Below are 19,113 nucleotides of genomic sequence, written 5' to 3' on the forward strand. Positions count from 1 at the left end.
TCTGTTTTTTTCTAATTATATTGTTTGGGAAAAAAAATTGTTTTGAAAATCTTTCATTAAATACAGTTTGTAGAAACATTCAGAATACATAATTGATGTGATCATTACCATAAAATATCAAGTGTTCCTTTAAGAAGCCTTACATTACCTTTATATTATTTAAAACAGCCTATCTTAGCCATGATCAATAATAAGTATAAAAAAGAAAAGTTATTACTTTCTGAATTCAGAGTAGTTAAATTCGAATGTTCAAAAAAATAATTCGATTGTTAACCTTAGCATCCCTAGTTCAGAATAACAGCAAAATGTGAATTAATTTCTTCCTTTTTTCGTTTTTCCATACTGAATAGAGGGAATTGTAATCATAATACCTGTGACGGAGTTACCTTAAATGTCAGTCAGAAAGGCAATTGTTTTGCGTGCTCAAATGGTGATTATATCTTACAGAATATAAAATATTTTACCAAATAAAAGTCAATTCAATTTTCTATCGAATTCAGCTAAGATTATCATAAAAGTTGAATAATTCGTGTTCAGAATATTATGGAACAGAAGATTCTCGAAAATAATATTATTATAACCATGATTTTCGTGTTACGATTCCATGATGGAGATACTGGATTCGATTTTCGGTTGTATCATCATGAAATAAAAAAGATGGAAAAAAACAAAAATACAACGAATGGAAGAATAAAATTTAAGAAATATGGATGATTACATAGCGTGTAAAGTGAGAACTTAAACCGGCTTGTGGTAGGTCATAGATAGGCCCTGTTTCCCTTCTCAAAAAAATCTTCATGTCTGTGAAATATCTGTCGAAATAAACTAATTCATATATTAAAGTATTTTTAACAAAAAAGCGGTAAAATGTTCTCAGGATTTATTTCATTGATACGTCTGTGTTCATTTATTTCATGCCTTTTTTTTTTTTACATAAATTGTTATCTTTACGGCTAATATAGTGAACAAAATATGAGATCAGGCAGATGAAAATAATAAGCATAACAATTGAGTATAATTTTTTAAATATATTTTTTGGAAGTCTAAATTTGCTCAAAGTATCGCGAAGGAAGTGGGTTATTAAGATTACTTGATTTATCTTTCTCATGACGACCGATTGCCGCCTTCTGTCCTGACTCCTGATGTCATCTATCGTCCATCTCATCGCTGATCCATTCCGCAGACTGTGCCACTGAGGTACTCGTATATCCCGTCTTATGGAAAGGTAAGGAAATTTATACATTTTCATATTATAGTACCTACACAATGAATCTTTATCGAGAAAAGTAATAGTTTTACCGTGTTGATATTATTAATACCAGTGCACTAGAAATATTATTTGCATGTAATAAATGGATATTTACGAGTGTACAAAAATATTTGAGTAAAACGAATTGTACCTATATTTACTACCTATTATTTATAAATCATTTACTTTGGTTATGGAAAACACAAATCTTTTATACACAAACATAAATCAGTATGTAAAAAAAACAATACAAGAGTAAAAATCAAATTATTCATCCAATTGACAATTGATTATTTTTTAGAACGGCTTGATCATCAATGTGCATGTACAAATAAATCAAAATCACCACTATATTGATTTGCAAGCCGCTGCGTGCGGGTAACTAGTCAAGTTTAATAAATAATTAGTGGGTATTATAATTATGACTTTGCAACAAAAAAATAAGACACGAATTTATTGTTTAAAACTTAAAAGTTCAGAGCAATCTATTTCTTTATTTTACCATAATGTATTGATAATTAAGACGTAATTTATTAATACGTATCGTCTTTTTTTGGTGATCCCGTGTAGGTTGAATTCTATGCTATGTGTTTACCCTGAAGATGGCTCTGAAAAACGGTACCCGGAACGTCGGAACGAATCCAATCTAAACGAGATCATCCAAAAAGACGGTCCATATTGATAACAGTGGCTGTGAAAATCTATTCACCTATTTAGGTAATTTATTGTTCTCCTGTTTTTATTGTATCAAAAAAACAAAATTCCAAATACAAATTATCAAGTCCTACTGAACTGCATAAAATGTAGTTCGTCAGCAGGTGCTTATATTTAAGATCTAATATGTATACATAATCTTAGCTCTTAAATTCTATAACACATAAAAACTCTGAATGCCATGGAAAAAAAAGAAAATATGTAGTGATCGAACATCCCATTTCCAAGACAAACAAACACGATTTTTTTCCGAGTACCTCAGCCTTGTACATGACACGTAAGACTACTAAATACAGGGGTCCAAATATATTTAAAAAAAAAAAACTTACAACTGTGATGAATGAAAACAAAAAAACAGCATTTGTTGGCAGCAAACGATTACGCTTTCCCTCGTAAATAATACCTCGCGAGATCTTGTTGTCGCACAGCAGACTTACAGCCAGTTTATTATCTGCACTACATCATCATCATCACTCCATGTCCGCTCCCTAGTTGGAGCATATGGTGTCCGCGAAGATCTTCCAGGCATCTCTGTCGGCTGCCAGCTCCTGTGCATCCTCCCAAGTCAGGTTCGCGTCTCGTAGCTCTTATATGAACTGCCGACGAACAGTCAGCAGTGGACGTCCAGAACGTCGAGAACCCGATGCCTTGTAAAGTAGGTAAGCGTGGTTAAGGCTCTCAGGAGGCATCCGCAGTACATGGCCAAGCCAACCGTATCGCCTCCGCTTGATGACATGCTGCGTTTGACATGATGATGAGTTTTCTGCGTCCGTTCTCTTATTACTTCATTCCGCACTAATTCAAACCACCGCACTCCCAAGACTCTTCTGAGACACCTATTCTGAAAACTCAGTATTTTGCTGTTTTGGGTCCTCGTGAGGTGCCACGATTCGCATCCATAGAGGAGAATAGCTAGGCGTTATACAGACGGCATTTCGTGCACTACAAATCTCACTTTATTCCCAAATAGGCGATTTTTTATTAAATGAGGGGGTTAAATTCAAAACCGCCACTGTGCATGATCACTATTTATGGGAAGATCAACAAAACCAGTAGCCAAATGACTATTTCTATTAAGTTCAATGTCTTCTCGCTGCCTGTTTTACCACACACAAGTTGCACATTGAACTCAAAAGAAATATAATCTTTTTTTTAAAAAAAAAATATTTTATTTATTGGGGATATCAACAGTAATACATTTGACAAAAATACAACAAATAAAATATACAGAGAATAAAACCAATGACAGATATCCACAGAAATATATTAAATACACGTACTATACGTGTGTGTTTGTGTGAGTGTAAGTAAGTGAGAGGGTGGGTGTTATATTGGAATGAGGGTGGACATGTGTGTAAATATTGCACAAGTGTCAAGTGTCAAAATATAAATATATTAAAAATATTAAGAATTAGAGATAAAATAAAATAAAATAAAATAAGATAAAATAAGACTTTATTATTGAAACTAAGTATAAGAAAAAAAAGTATGTTTTAAGACGCGCATTTTAAATGTTATTTTTTTACAATCAAATGGATCAATAAGGGGAAAGTTCAAATTATATTCACTAACAAAACGTATAAGTGGAGAGTTCTGGGCATAGTTCGTACGAACTGCTGGCAGATGAAATAGAGAGCTCGACGTGTGACGGGTGCGGTAGCTGGGGACATTTAATGATAACTCCGACAAAAGAGCCGGACTATCAAGGCGTCCACTAAGTATGTCATGAAGCACCCCCATGTCCAACAGTAGCAGTTTGCTGCTGGTTTAGTTGGTCTTCCCAAAAACAGTGATCATGCACAGTGGCGGTTGTGCATTTAACCCCCTCAAATGGTGCCATGATGTACAATGAACAAGTAATTACTAATACGGATTATTAGTAACACAATGTGATGTAATAATGAACAAACGCGTGTCGCGACATGATCTAGGTACTAGCAAATGAAACAAATACGCCCGCCCTGTTACTGTTACCCCCGTAATCTAAGTTATTTTCAACTATAATATTGTGTATTCATTTAATTAGAAAATAATCAAACGGATAAATAACATAAATCAATATTTGTGCAAATTAGACCATACCTACACAATTCAGGGGCGAACCGTGTATATAAGCGATTATGAGCAGCTTACCATTATATTTGACTAACCATAATAATGTTTTATTGTAGCTTTATTTACAGAAAAACAAATAAATAATTAACATTTATTTTAAATCATTTCCACCGTTTGTATTTTTATCCCAATAAAAATGTAAATTTTAATAAAGCGCGCCCAGCGCCTGCGGTGAGCCAAGAAACTAGCCGATTATTCCAGCTTATTTTTTCATACAAATAAGTATACATACTATATTTTCAATGTATTAACCCCAGTGCGGGTTTTTTCTCCTAAATAAAACTTGCAGATTACACAAATTATTTGAAGATTCTTGATTTGGAAAACAGTATTTCAAACATTGTTTCTTAAGGACTATTTTTCTTTGAGATGGTACTTTTAAAATATGACCATAATTACTTTCATGCGTCATATTGCAGGACTAAAGCGCTCCACGCGGCCGTTTTAAGCACTATTAATTTCTAGAACGATTCGGCCAGTTGACATTTCAATGGAATACCTCTTATCGACTGAATTCATAGCGGTATTTTTTTATTTTTTTTAAATAAATTATATATTAAAGTAATGGGTAATATATCTATATAATATAATAAATCACGAAGAAAATATCAATTTATAGTATATATTACTTACATTATATTATGTATCTCCTTTGTAGGTACAAATATATGATATTTTTTATAGCTTACCTGTAAATAAAATCACCATTCGCCACTGCTACACATGGGAGGAGGAACACAAAGGACTTTTATCATGCGTGATAAATTAATTTAAATTAAATGAGAATTCGTGTTATTCATAATTCTTAATTACTTAAAAACCAAATATATCGTACTTCCCGCCAACATCCTAAATATATAAATTTGCGAATAAAGCACACAGAACGAAATGTTTATGCCAATGGCTTCATGCCAATACACACAAAATAATTTATATTTTAAAATGTATTCCAGAATGTTTCATCTGTATTTACGCGATACGATTGTTTTCCTCGTCTAGGATGCTGTTGGTATATTATTTTTTTATCGCCGTATTTTTATTTTCTTGGGGCTACGAGAACATTCCATTGAGGACTTTAATCTCGTCTTAAAAAAAATAAATCTTCAGCGGGAACAAACAATAAAATGTAGTAAACAATTAGCAAGATCAGTGTTTTAAAAAAAAAATATATCAAAAAGCCAAAAATTAAAAAAAATAAATAAATAGGTATCGTATTATGTCGGCCCCGTGGTGTAATGGTCAGCGCGTTAGCTCGCCATGCAAGAGGTCTCGGGTTCGATTCCCGACATGGTTGAAATGAAATATTTATTTAAAAGGGTGTTTTCACACTAGAATATTTCATAGTCCTTGGACTGGTAACTGAAATGTAAGACTGATCATCTTACCTTCATGTATAAAAATGATCAAGATACGCTGCGATTGGTGTACCATTGCAGTGCCCTATGTACCATTCGGTGCGGAAAGGGAACGATGATGATTGTCGTATTATCATCGCAATGATTTAAAAAACATGTAATTTTAAATTCGCCCTTGACGTCACGAGTTGTTGGTGAGTTGTGCTGACGTTTAAAAGTAGAGCCTCGCATCGTCAAAATACACTATATCGTTGAACAAATGGCTACCCGGAAACCGGAAATCTATGACAACACATAACAAAGTTGTGACGTAGTTCATTTTTATTTAAACCATTTTGACGATTTTTTTCATACATTTTCGAGATACTTCACCATACAATTAAATGCTCTAATTTTTACCAAGTGTACGAAAACATCCGAAGCGTAAGACTAATCATCTTACCTTCATGTAACAAAAATGATCAAGATACGCTGCGGTTGGTTTACCAATGCAATGCCCTATGCACCATAAGGTGCGGAAAGGGAATGATGATGATGATGAAGTAAGAAAACATTTTTCATATCCGATTTCCTGTAGAACTGAACTTCCTCATTTGGAAATCCCGATAAGATTGTAATAATCAATGTGGATTTTTTCAAGTCTGGTTTTTTTGTTCACTCACCTTTGCCTATTTTAGTGCAAAAATAAATAATAAATAAGAAACATCAAATTTATAATGAGAACTGCGAAAAATTTAAAAGCATTTTTTTTATAAATATACATGTATACACATTAGTTATACAATTAGAATACAATTAATAAAATAATAGACAAAAAAATAAATAATACATAAGTTTAAATTTATAAGAAGAAGATTAAGAATCTCTAGATCACTGAAATACAAGTAGATCAGATCCTGTCGCGAGGTCGTTATGTTTTTATCCTATATGGAAAGCGTAATGTTGTACCTATATTTTGTGAATAAATAAAGTAGTTTCTCTAGTAGTGTAGTTATTCCAATAAGGTACTCACAATAAATAAATACATTTTATTTCCATTGATGTAATCTTATATGCGAATAAAGCAAGCGTATATATAAAGTTCGTAGATGTCGAAGTCCGCAATTAAACTACAAGTGATCGGACGGAACATGATAGAGCCAGGTTAATACCATTATTTAGATGCATCAAGTAAAAATCATTAATAATATTTCATTAAACGATTTATTAAGAGTAATAGGGCTTGTCCCATTTAAACTTGAACAAGTTTATTACATTAGACTTAGATAATAATAGACGTTTGGCAAGAGAGTAGCAATTTCATGATACCTATAATATTATTTTATACCTGTATTCAGGTACTTGAACTGAAAACATATTTAAACTTTGACTGCCCCCATTCTCCGTCGTCAGCGGGACTACTTTATTTTAAATAGAACATTTAAATAAAAGCAGTGTTTAGCTAGACACCAAATTAATTAAAAAGTTGATGCCTAAAAAACAAAATATTTTTTATAACATCGCTACGGACTATCGGCTTCAAGTTCGTAAGACGTTGTTCAGTCAAATTTCCTTTAAAATACGAATTAGATCGATAGCTTATCTTGATCATTTTTTGTTACATGAAGGTAAGATGATCATCATCATCATCATTCCATTTCCGCACCGGATAGTGCATAGGGCATTGCATTGTTACTCCAATTGCAGCGTATCTTGATATTTTTTTTACATGAAGGTAAGGTGATCGGTTATACTTTCTACCGACCGGTTTCAAAGCTATACAAGCTTCTTTATCAATCAAGGAATTCTATCCTATTTTATTTGATCAATATTATGCTGCGTACAGAGCTAGTAAATCAAGTATTTTTGTCTTGTAAGGGTGGGAAGCGTAATGTGAGATGAGTACGATCTTTAAAACTAGACAGGAGTGGACGAAAGGAAATATTGTTTATATGGTTATTTAATATTTAATTTTTATCATAAATCGCTTTTTTAATTTCTAAGATTTCTAGGTTTTTTTTATTTGTTTTCTGAAAATTTAACGGATAATTACATTCATTTTGAATGAAACATTTTCAATCATAATTTCCAATATGATTACATTTATATGCTAACAGTACCTATACTGAGTTAAATTAAAACTTTAATAGAGCCGTAATCGTAAACAGAATAGTTTAAACTGTATGTTTGTAAAAAAAAAAACACTAGAATTTCATGTCAACCACATTAAGAATCGATCGCGAGATTTGCATTAAAAAAATCGCTATTTACAATAATTATCACGTCTCAAATTTGATTCCTGACGTGGTTGACAAGGAACGTATATTTTCTAAAATAATAAAATACATTTTATAGCCCCTCGACAGGGATCTGAAGCGTAAGACTGGATCATCTTGCGTTTATGTAGTAAATGCACTGAAATTGGAGTACCAATGCACTATGCAGTGCCAGGTCTGTTGAACAGCCTACCAAAAGAGATGGATCTTTTCCATGCTGGGATTACCAGTTTTAGACTAGTTTTAGAATCAATGTGTATTGGTGGTTTAGTTGTCTATGATTTTTATTGTTTTTATTAACTACACGCTTAAACGTCTGTTATGCATTTTTAAAACATGTTTTTTAAATACTCACCAGTACAAAACACATGTACTTGTAAATTTAAATAAAAAGACAGAATTTTCACTATCCGCCTATTATTAGGAATGTGTGTAGAACGATTTTGAAAAAATGTTTTCCAATAAATCAAATATACTCGTATATGTGTGTGGCGTGGAAATACATTTACCGCTGCGCCGTTTTGTTTACGAGTTTCCTAGAAACAAAGCTGAGAATTCGTGGTTAACATAATGTTTACGAGACCAATTCGCCCCCAAATAGTTGTTGGAAGTCAAATTCCTCTCGTATGATTCGCCTCCTCTGGCCGCGTGTATATTTAGATCGAGTTATAAACGGCGTCATGAATCGCACCTTGAAGTGTTTGGCACGATGAGTTCACTTTATATTATTATGTCACCTGAACGCGTGTACACGATCTATCAACGCTGCATTTAAATAAATAAACCAATCAAGTGGTCCTTTCCCATTAAAAGGAAGTGGTGTTGCCTTTCTAATCCTCGGTGTGGAAATTGTCAAAAGCCAATTGTCAGACTTGATTAAATGAGGAAGTTCAGTGTTTTTTGTTGAATTTTTTATTTGTTAATAGACTGTTAAACTAAGTCAATTTTTTTTTTTTAATTTTTATATATCGTATTATCGGTGCTACGATTTTTCAAAGTTTTGTATTTCTGAAATAACTCCGCGTGTAACGTCAGAGGTTCATTTCCGCTTATTCTCATTCAGTTCTTCCTATTGGTCCAGAAGCGACAAGCAGACCGGAAATCTTCCATAACTCTCAGATCATAGGTTGATTTACATGAACCAGTGACGTCATTTAAAGTAGTGCGTTTTTATCAAAGTATTTTTTATTATTTTTTCTGTACATTTTCAAGAAACTTTGTCGTACAATTTAATGCTCTAATTTTTACCCCGAAACAAAACACGTAAGAAAACATTTTTTGTATCCAATTTCCCGTAGGGCTGAAATTCCTCATTGGTGTAGGTAGATAATATCCTTAAAATAAGCGTGATTAAATAATGCATGATTATGGAATTTATCTTTTGGTGACTTATATGAAGGGCGTAGGATTTAAAAATAATAATAATAATGGCAATAATCGTGTAATTTGATGACATTAAATTTATAAAAATACTGTCGTGGACATAGATTTTTGTAACTGAATTTGATACAAGTAAACACAGGTTTTGCTACCATTCGTGTTTGCCATATGTTCCAAATGGAAGAATGGCAATATCTGACAAAGACCCCCCATATAATTTTCCAATCTCACAGTGCTTTCACTGAGCTGAGTTACATAGCTGAGTTAAATTCAACTGAAATTAAAAAGCGATACTTGAAATTTAAAATTTTTAAAAGAGTAATTCGTTGATTGGCAAAAAATAACATTGCTTTTTTGCATGAATGAAATCGATGAAAAGACCCACTGTCTTTGAAATTGTTTTCGGGTATCTATATATATATATATATATTTTAAGTTTTATTTATTTTAACAAATAAGTAACAAACATAATAGTATTTTTGCTCCCGCAAAGCCGAAGCTTGTCTGCGGGTTACATTACATTTTTTTTTTAATGTATAAAAGGTAAGTACTTACATAGTTTAATAATAAATTAAGAATAAAATATATTAATGTATTCACTTAAGTTTCACTTGCTATTTTTCATAAGTTTTTGACTATTTTTTTTAATGAATTTAGTTTTTTTCCTCACAATTTTCAGCTGGTATTAAATTAAACAGTTTTGGTACTACACTCCCCATTGTTCTATCTCCATAGTAGTTCTTCTGTCGGGGCACCGTCAGCTGCTGTGCCGATACTTGTCGGGTCACGATCTGGTGGGTTACTTTGGATTTAAAACTGCAATCGAGGAAATGATCTGTCACTATCTTATACTGACACTGTTGGTTAATTGGCAAAACGTCAACATAATCAAATAATATTTTACTGTTGTCTTTTGCTTAAATCTTTATTTAACAGGTATATGGAGGAAGTACTTTAGATCTAAAGTTTGATCTCCAAAAGTTGGTTCACATTTTCGGCACAGTTTTTTCACTAGTTTCACTGGCCCTAAAATTAAAATATTCAAGTAAACAAAAGAACAAAATTTAAAAAAAAACATACACTAGTTATTTACGACAACCAGATGAAAATAAAAACATTTATTATTTTGTGAAAATGGGAAATTTGTGACATGTAAAACGAAACAAAATTATTTAAAAAACTTCAATGATCCACGCAGATAATGGTATTGAAGTTGGTAACCAATCGTTTATGTTGAACTTTAAGTTTGATAAATCATACCCACATATTTTTTCCACATAACTAATGGTGTATTTGACTATTTATGTAAATTATTTATTATTTCTCAGGGACAAGAACGCAATATGAACTTAATTACGTTATGTTGATATTTAAGTAGTAATAAATACCGTATTAGCCCGAATATAACGCGGCCTCGAATATAACGCGACGCGAAACAATTCGACAACCTTGAAAACAATATTTTGAGTAAAAACCATCGCGTTATATTCGGACTTATACGGTATTTTGAAACATATACCTCCACTTAACCCAATATTCTATTTTTGTTATGTCCCTATTCATATTTAGCATACTTCCGGTTAGTCAGTAATGTTATGAAATTTGCCTACGAAATGCGCTCACGGTTCTAATCATCTAAAGCTCGGGTTTCCTAGGACAGCGGTGCCCGTATTTTAACGGCCGTAGTGAACATTAATGCGGTTGACAGCCGTCGTAACGGTGACTAGAGAGTGGTTTCCTAAAAAATGGTGTTGATAACACCGTTAAAAAATAAAACCACTCTCTAGTCACCACTACGACGGCTGTCCACCGCATCACCGTTCACTACGGCCGTTAAGATACGGGCACCGCTGTCCTAGGAAACCCTAGCTTTACTGGTGGATTTTTCAAAGCTGGCGCGTTCGCAATACTTACACAAACGCATTGTGTAGTATCTGTGAATAAGCTCATGGTATGACATCGCACGGCATACGCATTATGAAAATAATCTCTGTCTCTCCCGCACTCAGACACGCTTATGTGCGTGACATAGGGAACTATTGCTTTGTTAGTTTCTAATGTTATGGTAATGAAATATACACAGGATGCTTGTCTGCGTTCGTCTGAATTTCACTGCGATTCTTAATAGTAAAAATATAATAATATTTATTCGATGTATGCAGCTTAATAAAGCTATGGATTTTTTAATCTTTAAGTGGTTTTCCACAGGTTTATAAATACATACTTTCATTTAATCAAATCATGTATAGGTCGATTATCTAGTGCTGGCGCTTTCGCAAAACTTACACTAAAACATTTTTAATGTACAGAATACTGATTTTAAAAATCTTGATTAATATGAATAAAATGTTTTTAAAAACCTCCTTTGGACTAATCGCTCTAAAGCAAAAAAAACAATCACTTAAGAAAATGTGGTATATTTGTTAATTTTTAAACAAGCACATTTTTTATTTAATGTTTTGTGTTCATTATAATCAGTGTAATTAAAATGCACAGTACAAATTAAATTAGAGAAAATATATGTATACACACTAATTGATAATAAATAAAGCTAGCACATTTGGTTAAAATCAAATTTATCCTTTTTAAATCAACATCCTGTAGATTTTAAATGCATTTGTAAACAACCAGTACCTTCATGGAACAAATTAATGTTGGAGTATACTGCGATTGGCATACCAATCGCAATCCTTTATGCACCATGAAATGCAGAAGAGGAATTGAAAATGAATAATGAACCTTATGCTCAAAAGTCAATTTTGTATGTCATTCAATAATCAATATTTAAACATATAAGAGCAATCACATAAAGCAATCTCTTAATCTGTCTGTCTGTTCATTAATGAAACGTAGAACTGAGATGGACCTTATATGCATTTTCAAAATGTTTAGTGCTATAAGTCATGTCCCATCTCTGTTGCAATCAATTTCTCTTCATGTTCCCAACAATGTAATCGGAAGTCAACATTTGCTATTTATTGAATCTTCTAATAACAACTTTTGTTTTATGCCCTGATTTCCAGAATGTGTAGATTGGTCAATTCGTCACATAACTTGGAATTCTTTGGGATAGATCTTAAAACAAATTATAAATAGTGAATATACATAACTTTAAAAAAAAACAGTTTAAATATTGTAAATTAGTAGAGTAAATGTACAATAGTGATAAATAATGTTAGAATAAGTGTAGATCCAACTATTGTATAAAACTGTGTTTATCATAGAACTAAATAAAATTAAAAAAAGATCGACTGTCATTTCACATAATATGATCAAGCCCCGTGTCTTGGAAAATAATCTGATTTTTACGTTTTTTAAACATTATTTTGGTTCAGTGATTTGTATATAATGTATTATTAGTGTAAATCATGATGTAGACCCCCGCACACGATGGTCAGATGATAAAAAGAGAATGGCTGGTGACTGGATACAGAAAGCACAGGACAAGAATGTATTGAGGAGTATGGGGGAGGCTTATGTTCAGCAGTGGACAGAAATGGCTGTGCAATAATGATGATAATTATTTTTGTATTAATTTGATTTATTTAATAGCAGGCAGTTGCAATAATCAGTACACCATAAGGCCAACTTATATCCTCTCGATTTTCCTTGAAAAAATTTAAATATAATAAAAATTAATCATCTCTAATTTTACCATATCGTGTGGATTTGTGTAACTTTGGTTAAATCCACCTAAGGGGTAAAATCTAGTACTAAGTTACTACTCTATACTAACAAAATTTGATCGGTTGTTAGATCCACCCTGTGTCATCTTTCTATCCGAGCCGAGGGCCACTAGCGGGTCAGCGTCGCCTTATATCCCGCCTGGCGCCACACTCTGTTGTCACCATCCGTGTCCGCCCCTCCGTCGTCATCCGGGAGCTGGACCGCATCGAGCACAAGTACCGTCCTCACGTCGGGTACTCTTACACCGAAAATTACCTCAGCTCTAACTCTTCCAAGGTAAGATACTGCACTAATTTGATACCATTATTTCAAAATGTGTGTGCATAAAATTTGTTTTTTAAATTTGCGGATCTGAAAAGAGGTCACAAGACCTCTAAAACAGATACGAATAAGTTGCTGTGGCCTTTCAATGTGTGCATAAATATTGAAATTTAATTTATGTAGATGGTATTTAAAAACATAGATCGACGACATAATAAATACAACACAAACAAAATCTTATTTTGTTTTAATGTAAATCGGGTTGTGGTTCCATGGTTAGTGTTGCGGACTAGCGGATCAGTGGTCCGAGGTTCGAACCCCACTCTACTCTAACTTGATTTCCATTTTCTAACAAGTGATTTTACAACTCGTTGAAAATAGCCACAATTTTTTTAATATTTGAGTTAATTATAAGAACGCTAATATTAAAAAAAAAAAAAAAATTAAATACAAATATATGAAAAATTATTAAAAAATATAAAAATTCGCTACTGAAGTCAAAACTGTTTTTACTTTACCCTGATTAAAAGTAAGTTCGGGACTTACAAATTTTACAAGTTAGGCTGTCGGTATTAGATAGACATTTTTTACTACATTCGAAGTAAGTAGGCAACTAATAATGAAGCTCAGTGCTATGGAAAATCAAATGTAAAAATATTACTTACACTCACTAAAAATTAAAGCATTTAATTGTACTAGGAAGTCTCTCTATAATGTAAGAAAAAATTCACAAAAATTAACTACTTCAAATGACATCATTCTAAATCAACCAATGATAGTGTCCTGATAGATTTCCGGTTTCCGGAAAGCCAACCCATCAATCAGAACAACTCACCAAAAAGAACTAGTGATGTCACGCACGGAGCAATTAAAAAATAGCAAAACTCGAAAAAAATCATGGCGATAAATAAAAATATACAAAAATCTACTTAGTTTGATAATAATTAAAAAAATAACGACTGAACTTCCTTATTTTATTGCTTTTTATTTTCAAATGTATATAGTCTATATTTAGTATTGAAAATAATTTATTTATATGTTTTAGAATTGGGAAGATGAGAGCAAAAAGATTCGTGCTCAGACAGCCTCCTTAATGCAGAGGGTCCACGCTTCGGTTCCCAGAGCCACCAGCGTCGTTCCCTTCGAGACACTTTCACGGTATTTACGGTTTTTATCGTTAAGTTTGAAGCTTACCAAATTTGACTGCTAAAAATCATACACATCTTATATATGTTATCATCCCATAATGACCTCAGAATTACGCCCGATGTATATAAATCATGTGTTAATAATTATTTTGCTGTATGATATGATTTTTAAATGTTTGTAAATCAATTTTGCAATCACTCAAAAAATGATTATATATATTTTTAATACATAAGTATATTACAGCTATGTACATTGTCGCTTATGTTTTTATTGTGTTCACAATTGATTATAATTATTTCACATTGATTGGCAAAGAGGGCAAATTCATCGAGGATCAGTCAAAACACAATAAAAAATACATTTCTGACCTATCAGTGAACCTTTTTCACAAAACTCGAACGTTGGTGGATTTTCAGCCTTTTTGCGAACCAACAGGTTTAAACACCTCGAGTAAACATTTTATTTTTTCGTTTCCGATACCCCCCAGTTGGAGCTTGTGGTGGCCAACGAGCTCCTTCGAGAGCTTCTATCGACATTATAATTATAGGTACACCGAGCCGTTGTTACCAGCCAGGTTCGCATCCGAGAGCTATCTCAACCGCTTAGTCCTTCCAGTAAGGAATGTCGCCAGAGATATTCAGAGTATGTCCTGGTACGCAGAACCGGCCAAGAAATTCACAGGTAAGCCCCCTTATAACTACTAAGGACACACCACTAACCTACGAAAAAGTATTGTATAATGGCACCTTTGAGTTTGTTATCTTAACTTTCCTAAATCTCAATGCAACGAGATTTCATATGAACAATTTACACAGCTTACTGTTTTTTTTGGTGTTTAAAAAATAAGATATAACAGGAAATTATATTTTGTTTTGTGCTAGGTAATGCTTTTGTGTTCATAAAATTAGCAGGAGCAACAGATATATGTTATTTGATTTAAAAATATCTTAAATCAAAAGCATTACTTTAATAACTTGAAATAAAACATTCTTATTTTCGTTACATTCAAAAAAATATTTTAATAATTATTTAATTCCGATGTTGTAAATAACAAATTGCTAAAATATTATTAAATTCTTTAATCACTGAGAAAAGCGTGAAGCCAACACATTGATCCATCCATCCATTTCGTCACAACTACATTGTAAATACATCATTACCAAAATCGTGCTATCAATTTTATTTCAATATTTAAAAGAATAAACTTCAAACAAACAATATTTTCTTAATTTAAGTTCTATTTTTATGCAATGACTTCCCTCAGTAAAAAAGATAATTTAGTATTGTAACCAAATTCATATTTTATTGAAAAATTATACAACATATCATTATATCTATTTTTCCACAAGAACACCAATTATATGCATCTTGTTATCCAAAATTTGTTGGTGGACTATTGTGTAATTTTCTCAATGATTGATCTTTTTGTTGGTCCTTCTCTAACAATCTCTAACAGGCCGCGGGCACCTAGCCTGTATTCGATACTCCGGCGCCAAGGCTTTCCCCAACCGTAGAGCCCTGTGTGACGACTTGTCTGTTAAGGACGATGTCAACCTGTTGTCCTTTTACGCCAAGAACAGACTAGCCGCTGCGGGACTGGGCATGGAGTCCGTCACAGGTAAAGTCTAACAATTCACATTCTTCTCATCCGAGAACTGCAAATATGCTTTAAACTTTGATTACCATCCCGGCAGTACAGAGCTTTGGCAACATAAAACTCGCGAGTCTCCTGACCTACCTTACTAGTCACTTTTGCGCAACCTCGATGTATCTATATATTTTCCTTTTTATTTCTTTATTTAATTTTCTGATTATTTTCATAATATAATATTCATATAAAACAGCAAATAAATAGTTATTTAGTCATCGATTTGTTCTACTATGAGTAGCGCATATTCGATACAGCAGGAACATTTCTTTTGTATTAAAAAAAGCATAGGGATATTTTTATTACTCAACAAAACATATTGTTTATTTACCTGTTGTAATGCAGCATAAATAAAAAGGTTTACAATAATATATCACGATTTCTACACCTTAATAAAATCCACGAAAAATTTCAACCATATGCTCTATATACTTACATACAAGAATATATGTATCTGATTAAAGTTCTTTATTACTCTTTGATGATTTTTTTATGTACAGATGAAATGTTCCTCAAATAAAATGTATTGATATTAAATAACCCCCCGTAACCATCGCAACACCGGGTACATAAAAAGTTTTAAAAACCTTAGATTTAAGGTTTAAGACAATTCTGTAGAAATTTGATGGTACATACAGTACATTTTACCTTATCCAGTGTTGCTTGGCTAACGGGAGGAGATAAACAAATTGTACCTAACAGAGTGTGTGACCGTGTCTCTTGCAGCGGCACCAGACTTCAAGGAACAACCCGCCTTGGTGGAATGCTCTTAACAATAACACCTATACCCTTCCACACAACCAACATTTATGTCGCATTAACAAACCAGCTATAGAGCTTATACAAACATCATTCTAAAGAGCTTCTTACTCAATCACCCCCTGATTATTAACTTAAACAACACAATAATGGATTAGTAGTTAGTAGGGTTGGGCAAGAAATATGGAAATGCGATATCTATACAACATATTAAATTTACTTCGCTGAAATAAAACGAAAAGTGTTCCACCAATAGAGAGATTGGTTAAATTAATGTGGGAAATTTTTTTTACTATGGGAAACTTTTCTAGTCATACACATTCGTAAATGCCATTTTACAATATAAGTACCTTAAATTTATGATGAATAGCGAACTTATTTTTTATAAGAATATTATACATTTTTTTAAATATTTATAAAAAAATAATGAGAGAGATATTATGCTTGATTTAAATTAAGTTATTTTTGTAATGAGAATGTGTCATTGATAATTTTACATTTAATTTCAAAAATTTTACCAATAACTGAACACACATAGAAAACTATACAAATTCTGAACACGTCACATTTACAGAGTAACTATTTTTTAGTTCTTAAATTAGGACAAAAGAAATAACATTATATTATTAAAAGTACGAGTTATAACAATCTAAATTGTATATTTTTATGTTTCTTTATTTTTGATGAAATAAAATTTGAAATAAAAAACCTTAAAAACATTTATTTTCCTTATCCTAAATAAACTGATGCATGTAAATCTGGCAAAATTAACAAAAAACAGCTTATTAAAAGAGTATTTGATTTCAACAGATATAACCATTTTTATTCATATTTTCACTGTGTTGTTATAATGCTTTGTAAAAGAAAAGTTGAAATTGATGTAATAAATTAATATTCGAGGTAGTTGCAAACATTGAAGTGAAATGTGTTAAATTTCATTTGTATTTGTTATACATTATTTACATCTAAAAACATCATGAGAGCCAGCTGGATGACATTCATAAAAATACAAATCATTTTGGCAACAATTCAAAATTTCATTCATTGTATAACTATGATGCTGATATAAAATGATACTGGTTATAATTTTTAATACAGATTAATATTTTGTAGATATATTTTTAAAACTTACAATTCTGATAAAAAATAATCTCATTCCTTGATATGATTGAAGATAAATGATTTTTCTCAAGTTAAGTCAGAGATCTTATTGAACTGAGCAATTGCGACTTTCTTAAAGGTAGCTTTACACTTCACCTCAGTATGAGTACTCGTTTAGTACATGATTGTTCTTAAACATTTGGGTTATTCATTTTTATTTTAAGATGTTTTTAGGCTTCATTAGTGTTTATGATCTCGATATATTATGTAATTTAAGTATTTCAATGCTCTTTAATTATCGATTACGAAACTACCAACGGTGGACAAATACTAGGCCAGCAAATGGGACTGGATGCAAGTGGAAGTGGGTGACTTTATCAAAAGCACCAATCCTGCGTTTTAACGGTAAAATCAAATTACTATAGTCATGTCTACCCCGTTAACTCAGGGATCAGCCATTCGGAAGCGTGCGCTCCCATTTGCTCTTCAATTTGTACAGTGTCTTACATGTATCATAGTAAGACTTAAGCTTGTAAATAATAATAATAAAAGAAAGTTAAATCATATGATTAACATTTATTTCAAGTTTACAGTATTTTACACTTCACCTGGCGGCTATCGAACATTTAAAAACTTGTTCAGCGCGACAAACCGCACGTGCAATGAACGGAATAGTTAGGCCAAATATTCAATTCAGTAAGCGCGAAACCAAATAATGTTCGTAATTGGTTCGGTTAAAAAAATCCGCATTATTACATACAATACAACTTATATTTTTATTATTTATACCACTGTAGAATATAAATGTATATCTTTTAAATTGGATAAGTATTTTGGGAATATTGTTGGGAATGTTATCTTAAATAATAATATTAATTCTGATGAAATTCTTAAAAAATGAAACTTAAGAAACCATAAATTAAAATATGAACTAAAATAATCCAATCATTCGTTGAATCTGAAAATCCGTGACAATTAAAAATGGGCAGCGTTCATCGTGTAAATTAAGACGCTCGTCTCACAATATGGAGGGTTCCTGGTTGGACTCTCGGTGAGCTCATAAAAATTTAAAAATTAATAATAATTAGGATAATTGGCTTGAGAGCCTAGGTATTCAGCACTGTAATTAGGTCGACAACTACATCTCTATTTCGACGTCAAGTCTAATTATAAAATATTTTAACGTAGAATCGACAGAAATGTTATACTGATTAGCAAAATTAAAATTTATAGCCAGTAAATTTTGTATGGATCACAGCATTAGCATGACATAATGTAAATATGGCTGGAAATAACGAAAAACACAATCACAAAAATCTTCAGGGTATATTAAAAATAGGAAAGCAAGTTGATTATCTATTCTGCAACTGGAAGACCTCCTACATAACAATGTAAGTTATATTTCATATTTGGCTACTTTAGGTTGACCAAAATATTTTT

At 32.1% G+C, this 19,113-nt stretch overlaps 1 protein-coding gene across 2 annotated transcripts in view; it reads left to right on the forward strand.

Annotated features, from left to right (window-relative positions):
* The window catches only part of LOC148283075 (uncharacterized), a 32,899-nt gene that overhangs the window by 8,502 nt on the left and 5,284 nt on the right, over positions 1 to 19,113 (forward strand). The window contains exons 2-6 of one of the 2 annotated variants that reach the window (XM_088224112.1): positions 1,184 to 1,225; positions 12,825 to 13,031; positions 14,062 to 14,174; positions 14,653 to 14,846; positions 15,622 to 15,783. In XM_088224112.1, coding sequence (XP_088080238.1) covers positions 1,184 to 1,225; positions 12,825 to 13,031; positions 14,062 to 14,174; positions 14,653 to 14,846; positions 15,622 to 15,783 — 718 coding nt within the window. The remainder of the gene's footprint in view (positions 1 to 1,183; positions 1,226 to 12,824; positions 13,032 to 14,061; positions 14,175 to 14,652; positions 14,847 to 15,621; positions 15,784 to 19,113) is intronic. The other variant, XM_088224113.1, reaches the window with a different exon arrangement.

Source organism: Micrasema longulum, unplaced genomic scaffold (genome assembly GCF_059751315.1).
Source record: "Micrasema longulum isolate JH-2025_06_02 unplaced genomic scaffold, ASM5975131v1 h1tg000262l, whole genome shotgun sequence".
NCBI lineage: Eukaryota > Metazoa > Arthropoda > Insecta > Trichoptera > Brachycentridae > Micrasema > Micrasema longulum.